Genomic DNA, 18,667 nt, shown 5'->3' on the forward strand with positions numbered 1-18,667 from the left:
AAGATACATTTTCATCCACCCAAATCTTTTCTTACAATCTATTTATTTTTCCTGCAATGCCATGTACTATTTGATACAAATTCATATATAGTTTTATGATCCTACAAGATTGAAGAAGACATGATACTTTCAAATTATATCATATTTATATGTTTTACATAACTTTCTATTTGATTCAAAATCATATATGCATTTTCCTATTTATATGTTTTGCAAAACTTTCAAATCATAGAGGTCCTAAACCACAAAATGAGCACAACCGACACACGAAAAACAAAATAATTATATCCTCCAAGATCTAGCATAATTTCCCTTCAATCAAAGAAGCCATAAAAGTAAACCATGTAGAAAATTAATCCAATGGTCGAGCAAGACGTGGCATAGTTTCGGCAACTGAAGTTTTTATTTTGACATCAATTTTGACACCTGAAATTCCTCGTGACTACTTCTTTCATTAATGTTTAAGTAGTGTTTCGTCCAAGCTCTTGTAATAAAGCAACTTCGACGGGTATCGTGCAGTCCACGAAAAACCAAGCGACGTGGTTGACACGCTTCTTGAACGTTGTAACCTATCTTATCGTTGTGTCTTAATGGAACATCGGTGTAATACTCTTTTAATGCGACAATTACTATTATTCAAATTTAGACGCCGCACCAACTTTATGTCATGTGCCGTGACCTTAGTATTTTCACGTGCTTTTGCTGACTTCATGAAAAACATCACAACCACGCATCCGTACAACAACTAACAAATCCGACGGTACAGACTGCATCATGCTGGAAAAGCATATGCGGAGAGTAGGTTCTTCAAGGTTTTTTCTTGCTTTTCAAAAGAAAAATACATACTCCTATAGGTTTGTTTTTGTTGAACCTGCATTTTGCATATACACGGTTGCCGTGGATCTTTCACCTTGTCAACCGCCAGGTGGATGTAGGATGGAAAAAGGCTGGCCGATAATCGCATTCGTTGGCTCTGCAAAATCACGTTCCAACAGAGTAAGGGGCGATCAGCAAAAGTGGCAATGGGGCGAGGGAGCCAGCGGAGACGCCTGCGCTGCGAAATTACTACTCCACCATAGCATTTCTTTTGATTTGACAGCAACGCACTCCTCCTGGTCCTGCCGTATCAAATCGCAGGCAGCGGGTGGGGGCAGTCCGCTCGCTTTCTTCCCCGTTCTCGTCGCCTGGACTTCCCACGCCGCCTCTGTTTTGCCATCTGTCCTCCGTCGCCCCCCTCTGTCCTATAAATCCACCACCACCAAACAGCCTGTTCTCCACGCGATCCATCCCATCCTGAAAACCCCAGCGCACGGCAACGCCTCTCCAAAACCCCAAACCCTAGCCCATCGGCGATCGCCGGCGGCGACCGCGCCTTCGTCCTCCGCGGAGCCATCGGGCGCTTCGCCGTGCATCGGCTTCGTCTCCTTGGGCGGCTGGCGTAGGAGGTGGGTGCGTTTGTTGCGCGGAGCAGGGTTTTGTTGTTGGGTTTTACCTTTTTCCTTTTTCCGGCCCATTCCTGCGGATTCTGACGTGCTCTCTTCCTTTTCCTTTTTCCGTGCGGTTAGTTCAGGGTTCGGAGGCGCTCCGCCGCTGGGTAAGCTTGCGACGGGCCGCGGTTGTCCAGATCCTCGCTGCGAATTCCTCGCGCTGGTTTTGCATTGAGGAGGTATGCGCGCGCTGCCTCCGTTGCGGTGTGGAGTGCGGGTTTTGTGATGATTTTTCTCCGTTCCTTCTCGGTCTGGAATGCGTGTTTTCTGATGATTTTTGTTCCGTTCCGTTTCGGCGGATTGCCATGGTTTCGTAACTTTGTTTGTCGTCAGTCAAATCTGGGGAGGTAGTTCTTGTTGTGGGCCCTTGGTTATGCGGTTTGCCGTTTTGAGTTTGCAGGCTTGCGTGGTGATGAACCGATGATAATACGACTGGATGCTCTGCTTTCGACTATACATGAAACGTTGCAATTTCCGGACGATATTTTAATGTACTGCTGTGCTTTAATGGCCACAAAAAATTCAACAAATCTTACAACATCGGCAAAACTTGTACCCCCTCCGTCCCGAATAAACAACTAATACTCCATCCGATCCATATTAATTGTCGCTGATTTAGTATAATTTTGGTTCCTACATCCTCGAACAGACGAGATAAATCATGTAATATGTAGTACTCCCTCCGTTCCTAAATATTTGTCTTCCTAGAGATTTCAACAAGTGACAACATATGAAGCAAAATGAGTGAATGTACACTCTAAAGTATGTCTATGTACATCCGTATGTGGTAGTCCATTTGAAATCTCTAAAAAGACAAATATTTAGGAATGGAGGGAGTAGAAAACTTAAATTTGGTGCGAACAATAGGTCTGGGGTACTATTCACAATGGACTGAGATAGGGAGAAACCCTTGCTGCACGGCGCAGGTTGGCTAGGCTTATGCTGTCAACATCATGAAGGGCGATTAGAGGCCATGAGCCCGCTGTGCTGCAAGGCTTCATACCGAATGTATGCTCTATATAAAATTACCAATTCACAATATGATCTGTCTTTTCTGTTCCCAATGTGTCTATAAATTTAGAGAATTTTTGTATGCCTTCTGTGTTGACTAGACCGAAGGTGCTTAGCTGAAGGTGGCCTTCACTGCCCCCTTTTGTAACTTCCCTTCTTTCATCCCTCCACGAGGCTGTCAAAAGAAAGAAAGGTTTAATTTCTTCAAATTTCTCATCACTATTTGAGGTTCTAACTGAGCCTCCACGACACTTGTATACACAAAATGCCCCTAAGTTCAGAGGCATACATTTAGTGCTATTGGCCCAAAATGTGTGTTCATTTGCATCAGGCTATTCTCTTTAACATGTCAGTTGCATGTTAGGAAATAGATTTGCGTGCATGCTGTATTGGGTTTTAACAAGTCTGTATCCGGTACAGACCAACTTTTGGTGCGGTCATTAAGTGCAGATGACCTGTAAATTTCAGAGAAGTTCTGGTTGGTACATTAAATCTGTCAAGTCACAAAATTTAAAATCTAGACCCGATGCAAATGAAATGGAAGAAAAGACATCTACATTTCTGAAACTTGTAAGAAAAAAAATACAATCTTACTATTAACTGCTGTATTTGTATTTCCGCATGTAAACTGAATCTGGATTTGAAATTTGGTCACTAGTGATAGATAGAAATATTAGTTGTTTTGGCAGGACTTCACAATTGTTGTATGTATCGCTCAGTGGTCTAGTGGGTGGCATTCCTTCATGGGTATCCCTAGGCAATATTGGGAAAACCTTTTTTTATATTCAGGTTTCTAGTTTCCTATACATTTCTTACTTTCCTAGCACACATAGTTCTTATTGAAGTATTTTCTACGCAAAATTATTTGGAATATTATTTCGATTTTAAAGATGAGGGTAGATCAGTATTGTAAGCATACTATTAAAGCTGCAGTAAGCATCCGCCTTCTAACCAACCATCGCCCTAGTGCTGGTTTTGAAGATTCTTGTGTTCTGTTCCTTCCACGTGGTCCACCAGGCGAGCTGGACCAACTAGCTCCAGGCCTTCTTCTCCTCTCTCGGCAGTATTACGGTGCTCCACTCCGTCCACTCAAGGGAGGTAGTGGTTGATGATGGTGCAAGTGCCAACCCTAGGATGCAATGTCAGAGTGTGGCCTGCCAGACCTCAATCGTGTAGGGCCACAATGCAAGCAGTACAGCGTCCTCCAATGGCCCCGAGCAGAGCGCGCAGGCAGGGTCGTGTGGCCACCCGTTCTTTGCGAGCACGTCGGTGGTGTTGCAGTGCTCTAGCATTGCACTCACTTATAGTTAGACAACAATATCCTTACCTGTATTGTATGTCTTCATTAGTTGTTGTGATAACTAGCTTAACTTTTTCTATGCATTTTATTATTTTTATCACTTAGTTTTTTGAGGATGTCACTTTATGCATGATGCACCGTGTTGATTTCTTCCGTGTTGCATGCAGGATGTCGTCTTCAAACATTTTCGATGAAAAATTTGAGGCTGCTGTCGCAAAGCTGGATGTTATTGGAATCGCGAGAAAAACTGTTTCACCAGTGTTGACGAAGCTACTAGAGTTGTATGATTACAACTGGGAGTACATAGAAGCTGATGACTTTCGGGTTCTAACCGATGCTATATTTGACGAGCCAGATCCCAAAGTACAGTTTACTTTGTTCTGATTTTATAGTCAGAATGTATTGTTTTGAGGGACAACATTTCTCTTATAACTCGTTGTGCTACCACTTTTGGTACAGGAAGAACAGAAAAAACAAGCTAACAAAAGGAAGAATCCTGATTCGGACTACTATAACAAGAAGCTTAGGGCAAAACATCATTCTCAAAAACCTACATCCAAGATGCATGCCAATGAGAAGAGAGAGTTGGCTGAAGCTCCACTGCAGCAAGAAGCAGGCAAGCTGTGCCCTCAAACAGTTTGTGCCACTGTAAACACATTGCAGTTGTCTTCTTCGCGACTGCCGATTAAAGAAAGAAATATGGAAACCATTGTTCTGGAGGATACACCGACAGATGAAGATAGTTTAGCTTTATCAGTCCAAGGTCAAGACCTTCCTACTTTCGAGACCCCACTGGCTATTATGAGCCCACCAGTTCAAGATTCCAGCCATCAGAGAGGTAATTTATGTTTAAGCAAATATGTCTCACACTTTTCATTGTATTATTTGCTGAGCGCCCACATTTTATATGAAGAAATATTGTTATAATCAGGTATTATATAATCTGGATGTTTTGAGTTTTATAGTCTTTTTAATATTTCCAAATAAAGGCTCTTTGGGGATTGCAAAATTTCCACCATTAGCAGTTATCACCAGTTACTTCCATAATATAGTTTGTAGTGTGATAGAAGTTAGCGGTCATAAGTTTTATAACTCGTAGACTTAAAAGGCACTCACTGATCATCGTGACACTGGAAATTTGGTGGCTATGCAATGCATGCGTGTTTGATGGTGTGATCCTGAGGTGCCAGCAGTTGATTGAGTCCCTCTTTAACTAAGCTGAGCTGTGGCAGGTGGTTGCTGGAGCCAAGGCACTTTGACAGTTGCCACTCCAGGCCTCATGGCCTTAACCAGCTTAGATCTTGCCTTGGTTTTCCCCTTTTAGTTTTCTCTTTGTTCTTTGTCCTTTTGTAGGATTAATTAGCTAGTAATAAACACTCTTGTTTACCAGTTCTCTGTTCTTTGTTTTTGAGGTCTATTTTTACTTGTGCCATTTCAGTGCACTCGTTAATGTACAGATGACACTCAGTCTTGGTGTGTGTTCAAAAAAGACTAGGTCTCCTTTGGTTCGTAGGATAGGAGTATCATAGGAATAGGAAACTTCTAGAAAATGAGATGACATGTATCTCAAATCCTATGAGTAGGAATAGGAAAAGAGATGTCATTTGGTTCACAACATAGAATTTTTTCCATTAAGGCTAGTCTAATGTTTATTTTCCTTTGAAATGTGGAGGACAGGAACAAATCCTATGTAGGAATAGGAATGCATTCCTATGAACCAAAGGGCTCTAAAGAAAAATTCTTATAAGAATCGTATCCTATAAAATTCCTATGAAATTCCTCCAAACCAAAGGAGGCCTAAAAACATCAATGACTGCTGGGAATACATCAAATAGGTTTCATAAATGGTAGGAACTCTTGTTAATTTCCGTGCTATTTTCTCAATGCATCACTAGTTATGGTTTGTATTGCTTACCAGTTTGTCTGATATCTTTGGCTTGCGTATGAACCTATACGGCATACTGACATAGGAAGTTAGGAATTCTACTGTTGTGAACTTTGAATTTATAAAATACTGCCATGTCGCTTTTAATGATACCAATATGTGTACTGCAACTGCTCCAAAGATATCCTGTTTTTCCTGCAAAGATTGCATCATCTTGTTGTAGCTGCCCTGTTAATATTTTTTTTCGCTGCCTTGTTAATCTAGGATCTTAATCTCTAATACGGAGTAACTTCTAACCACTATAGAATTTCTGTATTTTGATTTTTCAAATCCTCCAGCATACAAGGATGCACATGAAAGAAAAATATCTAATACATCTAGAAGCCAAGTAATTACAAGCAGCACAGGCTCTTCAACCAACTTTGAGGTAGCTTTGTCAAATTCTGGAACAGGGAAACTATCATTTACATGTAACTCGGCAGATCATCCTGATTTCCACATGCCGGACATGGAGTCTGTATGCAAGGAAATGGAGGCTAGATGTCTCAGGACATACAAGATCCTAGAACCCAATTTCTCTTTCATAAAACTTTTGCAAGACACTTGCCAGTGTATCGTTGATTTGGGTCATGCATCTAGTGGACCTAGAGAAAGTGGAATGGTACAAATAGTTCCTGCCATGGACTTTTTGTCTAAACCTTCAGTGTCACGAGTGTTGCAGCCAAATGAAGCTGGTTCCTCATGTATGCCACCTAATGACCACATTATTGATGGTAGTGTATGCTCTTCTGGTTCTTTTGCTGGAGAACAGATCAGTTCCAGTAATATGCTTGTTATTGCCAACAGACCAGCTCATGATGTCAATGACATAACAAAAGGTGAAGAACATGTGAGTATTCCCATAATTAATAAAGTTGGCAATGGGATTCTTCCGCCCCCCTTCCACTACATACCATGCAACATCATATACCAGAATGCATATGTCAATCTTTCGCTTGCTAGGATAGGAGATGAAAGCTGCTGCTCAGGCTGCTTTGGAGATTGTCTAGCAGAACAACTCCCTTGTGCATGTGCAACAGTAACTGGAGGTGAATTTGCTTATACAAGGGATGGCCTGCTTAAGGAAGGATTTCTTGATTCTTGTGTCGCTGGGCTTCCTAAATTCCACTGCAAAATTTGCAATCCTTGTGAAGGACACCCTACAAAGAAATTTATCAAGGAATGCTGGAGTAAATGTGGCTGTGCCAGAAATTGTGGAAATCGTGTGGTGCAGCGAGGAATCACTCGGCAACTACAGGTAACTCATATACTCGTATCTACATATGCTCTTGGTATGACCCTTTTTGCACCAAAGATAAAAGTTTGATTAATCGGTGCCAATTGGAAAATATGATAGAATAACTGTATTCCCTGTGCAATTATGCAGCTACATATGCATATAATAAAAATAGAGTTTTGTCTGTTATACTGTTTTAATGCTTATAACTAAATATATAGTTGTATTTCACTATTTTGTATATGACTTCAAGTGATACATGATTAATCTGCACCTTCTAAACAAGCTGTGAAAATGGCGAGCCTGTTTCTTTCTATTTTAACTTGTTTTGCTATTCCTTGTATTTTAACTTCAATTATTAGGGCAATGTTGATCAACAAAGAACTCCATTTTGACCTTGTGTCCTAATATAACGGTGTATGATGGTAACTGCAGCATTTCTTTTTCTTGCGGTGCGGTGCATTCTGTGTATGTTCATGTGCTCAGCACATCAAACTGAACGTCATGCATGTTTTCTTATATTCATTTGAGTATCGTCGTTTCAGGTATTCTTAACCCCTGGAAAAAAGGGATGGGGACTGCAGGCTGCTGAGGAAATTCCACGAGGCGCGTTTATTTGTGAGTATGTTGGTGAAATATTAACTAACACTGAGCTTGATGAGCGAAACACTCGAGGGACATCAAAAGGTCGCCATACATATCCAACACTGCTCAATGCTGATTGGGACACTGAAGATGTTCTTGGGGACGACCATGCTCTCTGTCTGGATGCCACCTTTTACGGGAACGTGGCAAGGTTTATAAACCATAGGTACATTCCTTTTATGATTTGTCATCATAGAGTTGCTATTTTTTAAACAGAGATGCATAATGATCCTTCACAGTTCTCTATAATACATCATGTTTCTGGTTTTGTGTGATTAGACAACGCAATACATGCCGTCTGGAGTTATAAGTTAAAATTTCCACCGCAAGAAAAAAGTCGTAGAAAACCACCTCCCCAACCCCCAACCCCCAAAAAAGGAGTAGTAGAAAATCGCCCCCCGCGAAAAAAGGGTTGTAGAAATTGTAATCAAATTTGACCAAAATGTAACTGATGAACGGCCACCTGTGAGGGTTTGGGGAAACCTTGCTGCCTGAAGGTTCAAATCTTGTTGTGTGTACTTGTAGAAGTGAACACTCTTAACTCTTGCCTGTGTGTTATCACCATCCAGTATTTCTCTTTATAAATGCTTGTAAACTACTCCCTTCGTTCCAAAATAGATGACCCGACTTTGTACTAACTTTAGTATAAAGTTAGTTCAAAGTCGAGTCATCTATTTTGGAACGGAGGGAGTAGTAGTGGGTGCGCTTGTATTATTCCTTATGACAGCACTTTGATTAAGATACTCAAGTGATGCCACTCTAATTTGAAGCTAGCTAATAAAACTTCCTAACCCAAAACTTGAACAGAAGTGATTTTGAGAGAGAAAAAATGCTGCTTCCATACTATGCTGCATCAATAACTTTGACTTATTAATTTGGTATGTTTTGTCGTGAGAAGTTGTTGACTTGGTATGTCATTGTACGCTGTAGGTGTTCTGATGCCAATCTCATTGATATACCTGTTCAGATCGAGACACCTGACCGCCACTACTACCATGTATGTATGCAACTCCAGCTAGTTATTGCTTTTGTGTGTTAATCCAGCTTGAAACACATGAAGATTGTTTATCTATTCTTTTGTTTCGTTCAGGTGGCATTTTTCACCAAAAGGAAAATAGAGCCATTTGAAGAACTGACATGGGTAGGTGGCACACTTGTACTTCATCCAGTTAGCCAATTGCATTTGAGCTCCATTGTGCTGTATCAGTCCTGTACCAGTGAATCTGAGGGCTACAAGATATGGGCTAGCCCGTTTCTACCATGCTAGTTATATTTTGCTCAATCTCGTGTTTTTGACTCCTAGAACTTAATGTTGAACTGTATCAATTCAAACCCATCAATAGTTTTGCCAGGCTACTATCCCTTCTTTGTTTAGTGAAATCTTCTTGCCTACTTTAAGTCGCGCGTCAAAATGCATAATATTGTTTTGTGCACATTTTGACCACAGGACTACAATATTGATTTTAACGATGTCAACCACCCTATCAAGGCATTCAAGTGTTGCTGCGGAAGCAAGCATTGCCGGGACAAAAAAAGCAACCCAAGTAGGTGAATTAATCTTTTTCTATGGTGCACTTGATAGTTACTGATGCTTATTTCTCAACCTTCCCTACCCCACTGGCCTACTCTAATCTTTGGAAGATGTCTAGTGGTTTTAGCATGTCTCTTAATGGTGCATCTATGGTTATTTCTCATTAACTCTTTTTTCAATTTACTGTTTCTATGTCTATGCACATGGTGGCTGGCGATATACTAATCCTGCCGATCCAAAAAAAAGGGCTGTGGTTTTAGTTCAAATTTGAACTAAAACTGAACTGAAACCACGACACTCTTTTTGGATTGGAGGGAGTACTATTTAGTGTAACCAATTTTAGCAGAAGAACTAGCATATATTTAGTGTGTACCCTCAATATAGCAGTTCCTTGGTATTGAACATTTCGGGTGAAAAATACATGACTATATGCCCATGTGATGTCCTATTATGGCCGTACCAGTTGAAAGCAACCAAATTGTCGTGAAATTTGTAAGATAGATAGTGAGGTAATTGAGTTTGATCTTGAAACATATATACTAGAACATACCCTTGTAAGTTGTAACCCTACCCAACATATAATTTTTCCAGAATGTATAGGGAATGAAAAATTCCATCTGGTAATTTTTTTTTAAAATTCATCCGGTAAAGACAAATGAATATTTTCACCAAAATCGCTTTTTCATTTGATATTTTGAGTGGTATGATTTACCATTAAAGTTGCATCAGCTGACCCCAAATGATGGTATGCTGCTGCAGGATCTAGATCCAGAGCCCTGGTGTTGCTATGAGTACTCTTCAAGAGATATAAGGCACCATGGAGATTCAAGACTACATAGCATCGGCAGTGTTGTCGTCGTGGTTTTGTCACAAGTGACATTTTGCTCTGTGTAGAACAAATGTTCCAGATTAATGAGTCGTTACCTCACCTGGATTGCCCATTTAAGTGTTGTCATCCGAGCTTGCTTCCAAGCAGCACTTTTTTGGTTTCCCGTTCTTGATCTCAACTTTTGATTTGGAAAGGTCTCTTGATTCCTTTTCTCGATGATATATTACCTCCCGTGTGTAGACAAATTTAAGACAAAAATTTTGGGACAGAGGGAGTATGTACGAAGTTCAAGCATATGAATCGTTTTGGTTTTCTAACTTAAAATATGCATTGGCCTTACGGTTTGGTATGAATTTAGTAACTATAGTCTGGTGTAACCGCATAGAGGTGAACTCCGACAACATCGAGGTGATAAAGACAATGAAGAATGAAGGTTACTCTTTCGGTCTTTTGGCGGCAGTTTTTGATGATATTACATCACCTTGCGTGTGATTTTTTGCATATTTTCTAGCATGCTTATAGAGAAACTAATTGTGCTGCTCATGATTTAGCTAAACTAGCTAGAAGTAAGGTCTACGAGGCATATTGAAGACCCACCCGTGACAGCTGCATCCAAATCAAAAGTTGCTTATTGATACCACCGCTCGTGATCCACACCCCAAGCAACTGCGTCCGCCATCCGAGCTTGCTCACAAGGTATTGTTGATACTCTTGTAAAAGATAATATGACGATCATCTTACAATAAAGAGTGCTATGATGTCAAAATAAAAAAATCCACGCTCGTGTTGCTCTCCTCGTGACACGGGGGGCGAAACTTGGAGTAATTTGAGAAAATGCCACACATTTCCTGGTACTTTGCTTCTATAGCACATCTTCCTTTTTGTTGGACTAAATAGCACAATTTTCATTGGTAGTTGGATAAAACACCACAAATTGAGTTTTTTCTTACTTTTCCATGCCTAAGCCCAGATATCGTACTTGTAGGACGGATTTGCCCTCCGGTTCGTTTCACCTCGTTTTTGTTCGATCAAATAACGTGCTCTTATGAATGCATAGCAGACAGAGAGACAAAGCAGTGCACCATCGCCTCGTCGTGCCTTCTCCCAAACGTCGCTGCCGCGCTGTGCCTGCTCCCCAGCAAGCCACCGCCTCGCGATGCCTCCTCCCCGACGTCGCCGCATCGCCATGCCTAGCCTTCTATTCCTATGCAGGAAGCCGCACCATCGGCCGTGCTCCAGCACCTCCCATGTTTTGGCAGAGAAGAGACTGTGCCGGCCCTTCAAGTGGCCCTGCAGCGTGTCCACCGTCCATGCATAGCTCCTCGTTGTTCTGCTGGCTGCCTAGCTGTTGAAGTGGTCGATGTACATGCTGGTGGACTTTTGACGTGGTCTCTGTACATTTTGGCTGGAGCTTGGTATAGATGCTCGTTGCTCAAGTTGTTAGCATATGGCTCAAATACTAGTGGCACACACTAACAACTTTGTTACGTGTTGATGGATTAGCTGTAGGAACTAGGAACTATAACAGGAGGATATGGAAGATTCTTCATATGGATGTAATCAAACTTCAGACCGGATATAACATGTTTTGATGTATAGTTTAGTCGATAGGATATAATCAAAATTTTGACAACATTTTCACCTAAAATTAGATGCAGGACGAGGCAGCCGCGGGAAAACTGGTAGACGCTAGAGTCATGACGAGGCGGCGGTGCGCCAGGGAGGATGCACAGGGAGGCGGCACCGCAGGGCTGGGTGCACGGGAAGGCGGCGGCCAGGTGCTTCGTCTGTTCTATCCTCCGCTGATCACGATCGAACCACTAAGGCTCAATCAGGACCTGGAACGAACCGGAGGGCATATCCGTCCTAAAAAAGTATGACATGTGGGCTTGGACGTGGAGAAGTAGGAAAAAACTCAATTTGTAACGTTTTATCCAGCTACCAGTGAAAAGTGTGCTATTTAGTCTAATAAAAAAAAAGATGTGCTATAGGAGCAAAGTACCAGGAAAAGGATGGCATTTCCTCAAATTGCCTCGAAACTTGGCTGCCACCAGAAAAGCTTCCTCCCACCGATCTCTCGTTGTCGTGGCTGCTAGCCTTTGCTGCGGTGGTGGTGGGCCTTGCTAGGGGGGGGGGGGGGGGGGGCTTGGGCTTGGCCCTGAGGGCTCTGGGGTCGGCGTACCTGGCTGCGGGGAGGCGGTCGTCCTAGGGTGAGGTGTGCCGGAGCGGTGGGTGGCGGCGGTAGCCCCTACCTTCCTCAGTGACGGGGGTTGTCAGCTTGGGATGTTGCATGGTCGTCGTTGTTTGGTGCATTGGATCAAGGGACCCCGCGCCCAGATCTACGGTGGCTCGTTGGTCGTGCGACAGTGCTCGTGGCGAGCGATGGCACTGGTTTGGAGGTTCCGCGGTCCCATCGAGGGCCCGGTGACGACTGGCTACTCCATGGCCCGTCGTTGAACGGATTTGACGACCTTGGTGGCTTTGGTTGGCTTGCCTGCGCGTGCATTCTTGTGATGCGTTGTGTTGCCGCTTGCTGGCTAGCCCAACCGCCGCTTGAGCCAGGTGGGTCTCTCCCTTGTCGCGGCTTGCAATTTCCCTCCTCGAGATGTGGCGGACGCAACTGCTTGGGGTGTGTCGGTGGCATTTGCTAGACAGCGCACTACTAGGGAAAACCCTAGCAGTAGCGCGGGAAACCGCGCTACTAGTAAGGCGCTACTACTAAAGGTTAGCAGTAGCGTGGGTTAGACCACACTACTGCTATATCGACTTAGTAGTAGATCTTTCTACAATGAGCGCTACTAGTAATTAGTAGTAGCGCTTCTCCCAACACGCGCTACTACTATTGTTCCGTATTTTACTTTTTTTTATTTCATGTTGTATTCATACACCTTTATACAAGTTTTCATACTGCAACAATTTAGAGATTGTTTTTACATCATAATGAGTTATTACATCACTGGCAGAAAGAACCGTGGACTAGTTTCAAGTGGATGGACATCCACTTGAAACTAATCCGTGGTTCTTTCACCCAATGATATAATAAATATCATCATCATCATATCATTAACAACTTATCATCATAATACATCATTATCATATAACACCTTCTCATGATCATCGTTTTCATCAATGAGACATCACATAGCAAGTTGGTCACTAGTCATAATCACAACTACTCCTCATCATCAACTCTCATAAACATATTGTACCTCATAGGACCTACTACATTCTCTTAGGACCTACTATATTCTCTTAGGTAAAATAGTATAAAACAAGATAGCCCCTGACTCTCCATTATGGGGAATGGAGATTATCCTGTCTCCAATTCTTGCCTTTCGCACAATGTTGCTTCCAAGAACCTCCTAACGACTGTCCATACATTTTTTCCATTCTTTGATTATCATGTGTTCACCGGTTTTAGAAATCCGGTATGGATAGGTGAGATTCATAGAATGACCTGGCTGTATGTTTAAAACATCAAGGCGACCATTCTGATACATCAAATGAGGCACACAATCCATCGGGATTTTCTGTTGAAAAACATAGTAATAACTTTGTAGTTAGCAATGTAGTTCAGTTTTAGAAGTATGCAAAAGATGCACGGATATCGTAATAGTAAAAAATCTTACCAGGGCATCTCCATGGAAGTTATCGTGGTTCAACACATGCACTAGTGGCACATATTGACCATAATGTGGAGGAGTTTTATAATAGGCATTGTAATTCTCAAGGTCAGTATAATATGCGACCAGATGATTTTTCTCCTGATAAGTTAACTCAGAGCCATCGGTGTAGTAGGTTCTGTCTATCATCTTTCGCACATTCTTTGAAGAATGAAATAAGCTATCAATGGAAATAAGCTGTCAACTATTTTGAAATAAATAATATAAATTAGTGAATAACTATGTTTGAGAAACTCACATAGCGGTAGAATTGGAAGCGTATCAACAAGGACCCAAATGTCCAAATTGTCCACCTCGATGTCAGGATCACCAAGATCCATGGTGACAAACATACCCTCTTGAAAATCATACATCTTGTAAAGTGCTTCCTAACACGGGCAACCAAAATGGGATACGCTCTTAGAGTTGTATAGATTTACCTCAAAATCCATACCATGATGGGTCCTTAGGTTAATTTTTTTTGTTTCATTCCTCTCACGATCTTCAAAACCCATCCTCTCCAAGACATAGCGTCTTGCATGGCATGGGATAAGCTAGTCTAATTGTAAAAGACAAAAATTACACGTTGAAGTAGTAGAAGTCGAGCTTAATTACGAAAAAAACACTTTGCGTCGTAGCTTACCGTATCACTGAAGGCCTGCTCGAGCTTAATTTTGAAGCGCCGACCTTCTACCAAGTGAGGCCTGTCGCAGAAACCCCGGTTGTCGCCGCACGAGGAGCACTCCCCGAGACCTTCTTCGTCCGACGACATTTCCTATATTCATAATTCAAAGATTAAACTTGTACAATTAAATATATGTACTACAAAAACTAAATTAGATCATTATTATTCATCACGGGTTGACAATCGGTCTGTCGAGTCTTTTTTTGAAAACTCTCAGCTCACATAGTGTATATATTCGACCGTCGGGGATGGTAGCTCCTCCTTTCGTTCCCGAGTGCATTACACCAAATTGTCTATCACACGGGAACGAAGGAGCTACCCCCACGACAACAGTCGGTATTCTTTGTCCTCTCATATATGGTGGAGACTCTCCCTCACTGATTCCTCTCTGACATTTGCGACCGTCGATGATGGTCATTACTCCTCCTTCCCCTAGTGCATAACAAAGGTCTAGCACAAGGATAAGAAGGAGAAACGAACCCCACGACAACAGTCGGGATTCTTCGGCCTCGACAGACTTAAAGTCAACCCGAAATATCGTTTAATTATCTTTCTGGAAAATCCAGGCCACTCGATATTTCCTACATATTCTAGCACAAGTCATGCCAAAATTCACGGAAAATTCCGGCATGACCTTTGCTAAAAAAGGACATATCGAGTGCCTGAAATTTGTCGGAACGGAAATTAATCAACACTTCGGCAAAACATAGGCCACTCGAAGGTGTAACCTGCAAACATGACCGACCACTTGGGCAACCACATATCCTATTTGAGCAACACAAGATATACATGTTTTTATCTACATCATATCTTATAGGACTCATATTGACATGGAGATTTGGCTAGTCTCACCTCGAGGTCGGAGGGGGTCGGTGACGGGGACGACGATGGGGATGATGGAGGGGCTCCTAGATTTCTGCAAAAACAAAAACCCTATAAGTTATCACTAATACATCCCGAATAGTATCATACATATAACATCACTAATACAACTAAAACCCTGGCGAACGACGGGTATCGACGACGAGGATGCGGGATAGGCATCATCGACGTCGATGCGGGAATACTTGCTTAAACTAAAAAAATAACAACAAATGTGACATGTTCAACTAGTTCTATTAATCCAACTAGTTCTTACTAAAAATAAACTTACTATAAATAAAAATAAACTAGTTCTTTTAAAAATAAACTAGTTCAACTAGTTATATTAATTTTTTTACTAAAAATACATTAGTTCTATTAATTCAACTAGTTCTTACTAAAAATAAACTAGTTCAACTAGTTTTATTAATTTACTTACTAATTATTTTAAACACTTACTAAAAACAGTAAAAAAGTACATTATACAATAGTAAAAAAACTACAGTAAAAAATAGAAAAAAGAGATGGAGGAGGAGGGGAAGGGAGGAGGAAGGAGAGAGGAGGAGGGGGAGGAGGAAGGAGAGAGGAGGAGGGGGAGGAGGCCGGTGGGATCAGAGGAGGGGGCGGCCGAAGGAGGAGGAGGGAGGGGCGATGGGAGGAGGAGGGAGGAGGAGGGAGGGGAGGAGGGAGGAGGGAGAAGGAAGGACGGAGGGAGTACCTCGATGGAGGAGCAGCGCGGCGGCGGCGGACGACGGGTTCGGCGTGGGCGAGAGTGAGTGAGAGGGAGAGTGAGTGAGAGGGGTCGGGCGCGTGGTGAGGATAAGGTAAGTAAGTAGTAGCGTGTTTCCGGGATACGCGCTACTGCTATGGAACGTAGTAGTAGCGCTGGTTGCAGATACGCGCTACTGCTAAGTGGGGCTAGCCATCTGCGCCCAGTACAAACATAGCAGCAGTGCGTTTTCCTAGCACGCGCTACTGCTAAAGTAGTAGTAGTAGTGCGGCTTATTTAAACACGCTACTACTAAGTAGCAGTAGCGCCCTGTTTTGTCTAGCGTTACTGCTAAGATGCTGTGTATAAGGTTTTCCCTAGTAGTGTGTGATGGCAGCTAGCTGCTAGGGGACCGACTGTGCACGGATGGAGGGTGGCTAGCAGTGGTCTTGGTGTGATGGCGGACGGTCCTTTTGTCTGCTCCAGTCTGCTGTAGGTCGGGGTGTCTGCCTCCCTTTGCATGTGTCTCCCGGCACCGGGAGGCTTGCGGTCCCGGTCAGATCATGGCTGTGTCACTCAGATCTGCCCAAACATGATAGTTTTGACTAGCTAGGTTGGATCTGCCGGCGCTCGGACACAGTCATGATGGGAGGTTAGTGAGGACCTGAGTCATGGTGCCTTCGGTCTCAACGAGGACATGTTTCAGTTTGGGTGGCGAGATGGTATGCTACGGGCGAAAGCCCAATGTCGACTCCGATTGACACCGGCGGTGTTGTATCCCTCCTTGGAGGCATCACCGCGTCATGCTCCTATGCCCGCCTACCTTGTATGCTCTATGGGTAATTTCCCAAGATCCAGCTCCTGGATCGAACGACAGTGGCTCCCTGAAGTTGTAACCACCATGGTGGTGCCGTCTTGGATGTGACGATCCTTGTTGGTTGCCTGAGGTCATTGGTGGTGATTGGATGGAGGACGCTTGTGGCTGTCGGTTGATGTGGCTACTGACTTTGGGGCAGCGATGGTGTACCCTTGGGTTTGGCAATAACACCGCTTAGTTTTGTGGAGTTTCCATCCTTCCACGCATGCCCTTGGTGTGGTGTGGCATTCTTTTGTTGTGCATGCTCAAGACCTTCCCATGGCTGCCGTTGTGTTGTGATGTGCATTGTGCTCTTGGTGTTATATTGGTTCGCCTTTGCTCAGTGATGGTGCAATGATGCCTCCCTAAGTTCCTAATTGTTCCGATCTCTCATGGCGGTGCTCGCAGTCAAGGTTCATGTCAAGGCACTCATCGATTGTTGATGCTCTTGTGTTGTGCCATGGGGTTTGGTACGCACGCTGGTGTGGAGTGCTAGGCTATTTGCAAAGTTTTGGTATTGTGATTGAAGGAAATATGCCCTAGAGGCAATAATAAAGTTATCATTTATTTCCTTATTTCATGATAAATGTTTATTATTCATGCTAGAATTGTATTAACCGGAAACTTGATACATGTGTGAATACATAGACAAAACAGAGTGTCACTAGTATGCCTCTACTTGACTAGCTTGTTGAATCAAAGATGGTTAAGTTTCCTAGCCATAGACATGAGTTGTCATTTGATTAACGGGATCACATCATTAGAGAATGATGTGATTGACTTGACCCATTCCGTTAGCTTAGCACTTGATCGTTTAGTATGTTGCTATTGCTTTCTTCATGACATATACATGTTCCTATGACTATGAGATTATGCAACTCCCGAATACCGGAGGAACACTTTGTGTGCTACCAAACGTCACAACGTAACTGGATGATTATAAAGATGCTCTACAGGTGTCTCCAATGGTGTTTGTTGGGTTGGCATAAATCGAGATTAGGATTTGTCACTCCGATTGTCGGAGAGGTATCTCTGGACCCTCTCGGTAATGCACATCACTATAAGCCTTGCAAGCAATGTGACTAATGAGTTAGTTGCGGGATGATGCATTACAGAACGAGTAAAGAGACTTGCCGGTAATGAGATTGAACTAGGTATTGAGATACTGACGATCGAATCTCGGGCAAGTAACATACCAATGACAAAGGGAACAACGTATGTTGTTATGCGGTTTGACCGATAAAGATCTTCGTAGAATATGTGGGAGCCAATATGAGCATCCAGGTTCCGCTATTGGTTATTGACTGGAGACGAGTCTCGGTCATGTCTACATAGTACTCGAACCCATAGGTTCCGCACGCTTAACGTTCGATGACGATCGGTATTATGAGTTTATGTGTTTTGATGTACCGAAGGTAGTTCGGAGTCCCGGATGAGATCGGGGACATGACGAGGAGTCTCGAAATGGTTGAGACGTAAAGATCGATATATTGAATGACTATATTCGAACATCGGAAAGGTTCCCAGTGATTTGGATATTTATCCGAGTACCGGAGAGTTACGGGAATTCACCGGGGAGTATATGGGCCTTATTGGGCTTTAGGGGAAAGAGAGAGGGGAGGCTGGGCACCCCCCAAGGTCTAGTCCGAATTGGACTAGGGGGAGGGGCGGCGCCCCCTCCTTCCTTCTCTTCTCTTGTCCCTTTCCTTCTCTCCTACTCCTACTACATGGAGGGGGGGGGGAATCCTACTCCCAATAGGAGTAGGACTCCTCCAGGGCACACCATGAGAGGGCCGGCCCTTCCCCCTCCTCCACTCCTTTATATACGGGGGAGGGGGGCACCCCATAGACACACAAGTTGATCATTGATCTTTAGCCGTGTGCAGTGCCCCCTCCACCATAATCCACCTCGATCATATCGTAGCAGTGC

The 18,667-nt window shown here is 43.1% G+C and overlaps 1 protein-coding gene across 3 annotated transcripts; it reads left to right on the plus strand.

Annotated features, from left to right (window-relative positions):
* The first annotated feature begins 1,004 nt into the window (after positions 1 to 1,004).
* LOC123137498 (probable inactive histone-lysine N-methyltransferase SUVR2) lies at positions 1,005 to 10,286 on the plus strand. 3 transcript variants are annotated; one of them, XM_044557283.1, is made up of 10 exons: positions 1,005 to 1,445; positions 1,566 to 1,666; positions 3,966 to 4,161; positions 4,258 to 4,636; positions 6,022 to 6,980; positions 7,505 to 7,770; positions 8,535 to 8,601; positions 8,695 to 8,745; positions 9,052 to 9,148; positions 9,895 to 10,286. In XM_044557283.1, the coding sequence occupies exons 3-10, from the start codon at positions 3,967 to 3,969 to the stop codon at positions 9,924 to 9,926; spliced, it is 2,046 nt and encodes a 681-aa protein (XP_044413218.1). In that variant the 5' UTR covers positions 1,005 to 1,445; positions 1,566 to 1,666; position 3,966; the 3' UTR covers positions 9,927 to 10,286. The 3 variants fall into 3 exon arrangements, with proteins under 3 accessions (XP_044413218.1, XP_044413217.1, XP_044413219.1); XM_044557282.1 differs by having other exon boundaries at positions 1,571 to 1,666; XM_044557284.1 differs by lacking the exon at positions 1,566 to 1,666.
* Positions 10,287 to 18,667: the final 8,381 nt, after the last annotated feature.

Source organism: Triticum aestivum, chromosome 6B, assembly GCF_018294505.1.
Source record: "Triticum aestivum cultivar Chinese Spring chromosome 6B, IWGSC CS RefSeq v2.1, whole genome shotgun sequence".
Classification (NCBI taxonomy): domain Eukaryota; kingdom Viridiplantae; phylum Streptophyta; class Magnoliopsida; order Poales; family Poaceae; genus Triticum; species Triticum aestivum.

Coding starts and splice junctions, on each gene's coding strand:
- LOC123137498 (XM_044557283.1), top strand. CDS start 3,967: ATGTCGTCTTCAAACATTTTCGATGAAAAATTTGAGGCTGCTGTCGCA. Junction 8,602..8,694: donor CTGACCGCCACTACTACCAT/GTATGTATGCAA, acceptor TGTTTCGTTCAG/GTGGCATTTTTCACCAAAAG. Junction 9,149..9,894: donor GGACAAAAAAAGCAACCCAA/GTAGGTGAATTA, acceptor ATGCTGCTGCAG/GATCTAGATCCAGAGCCCTG.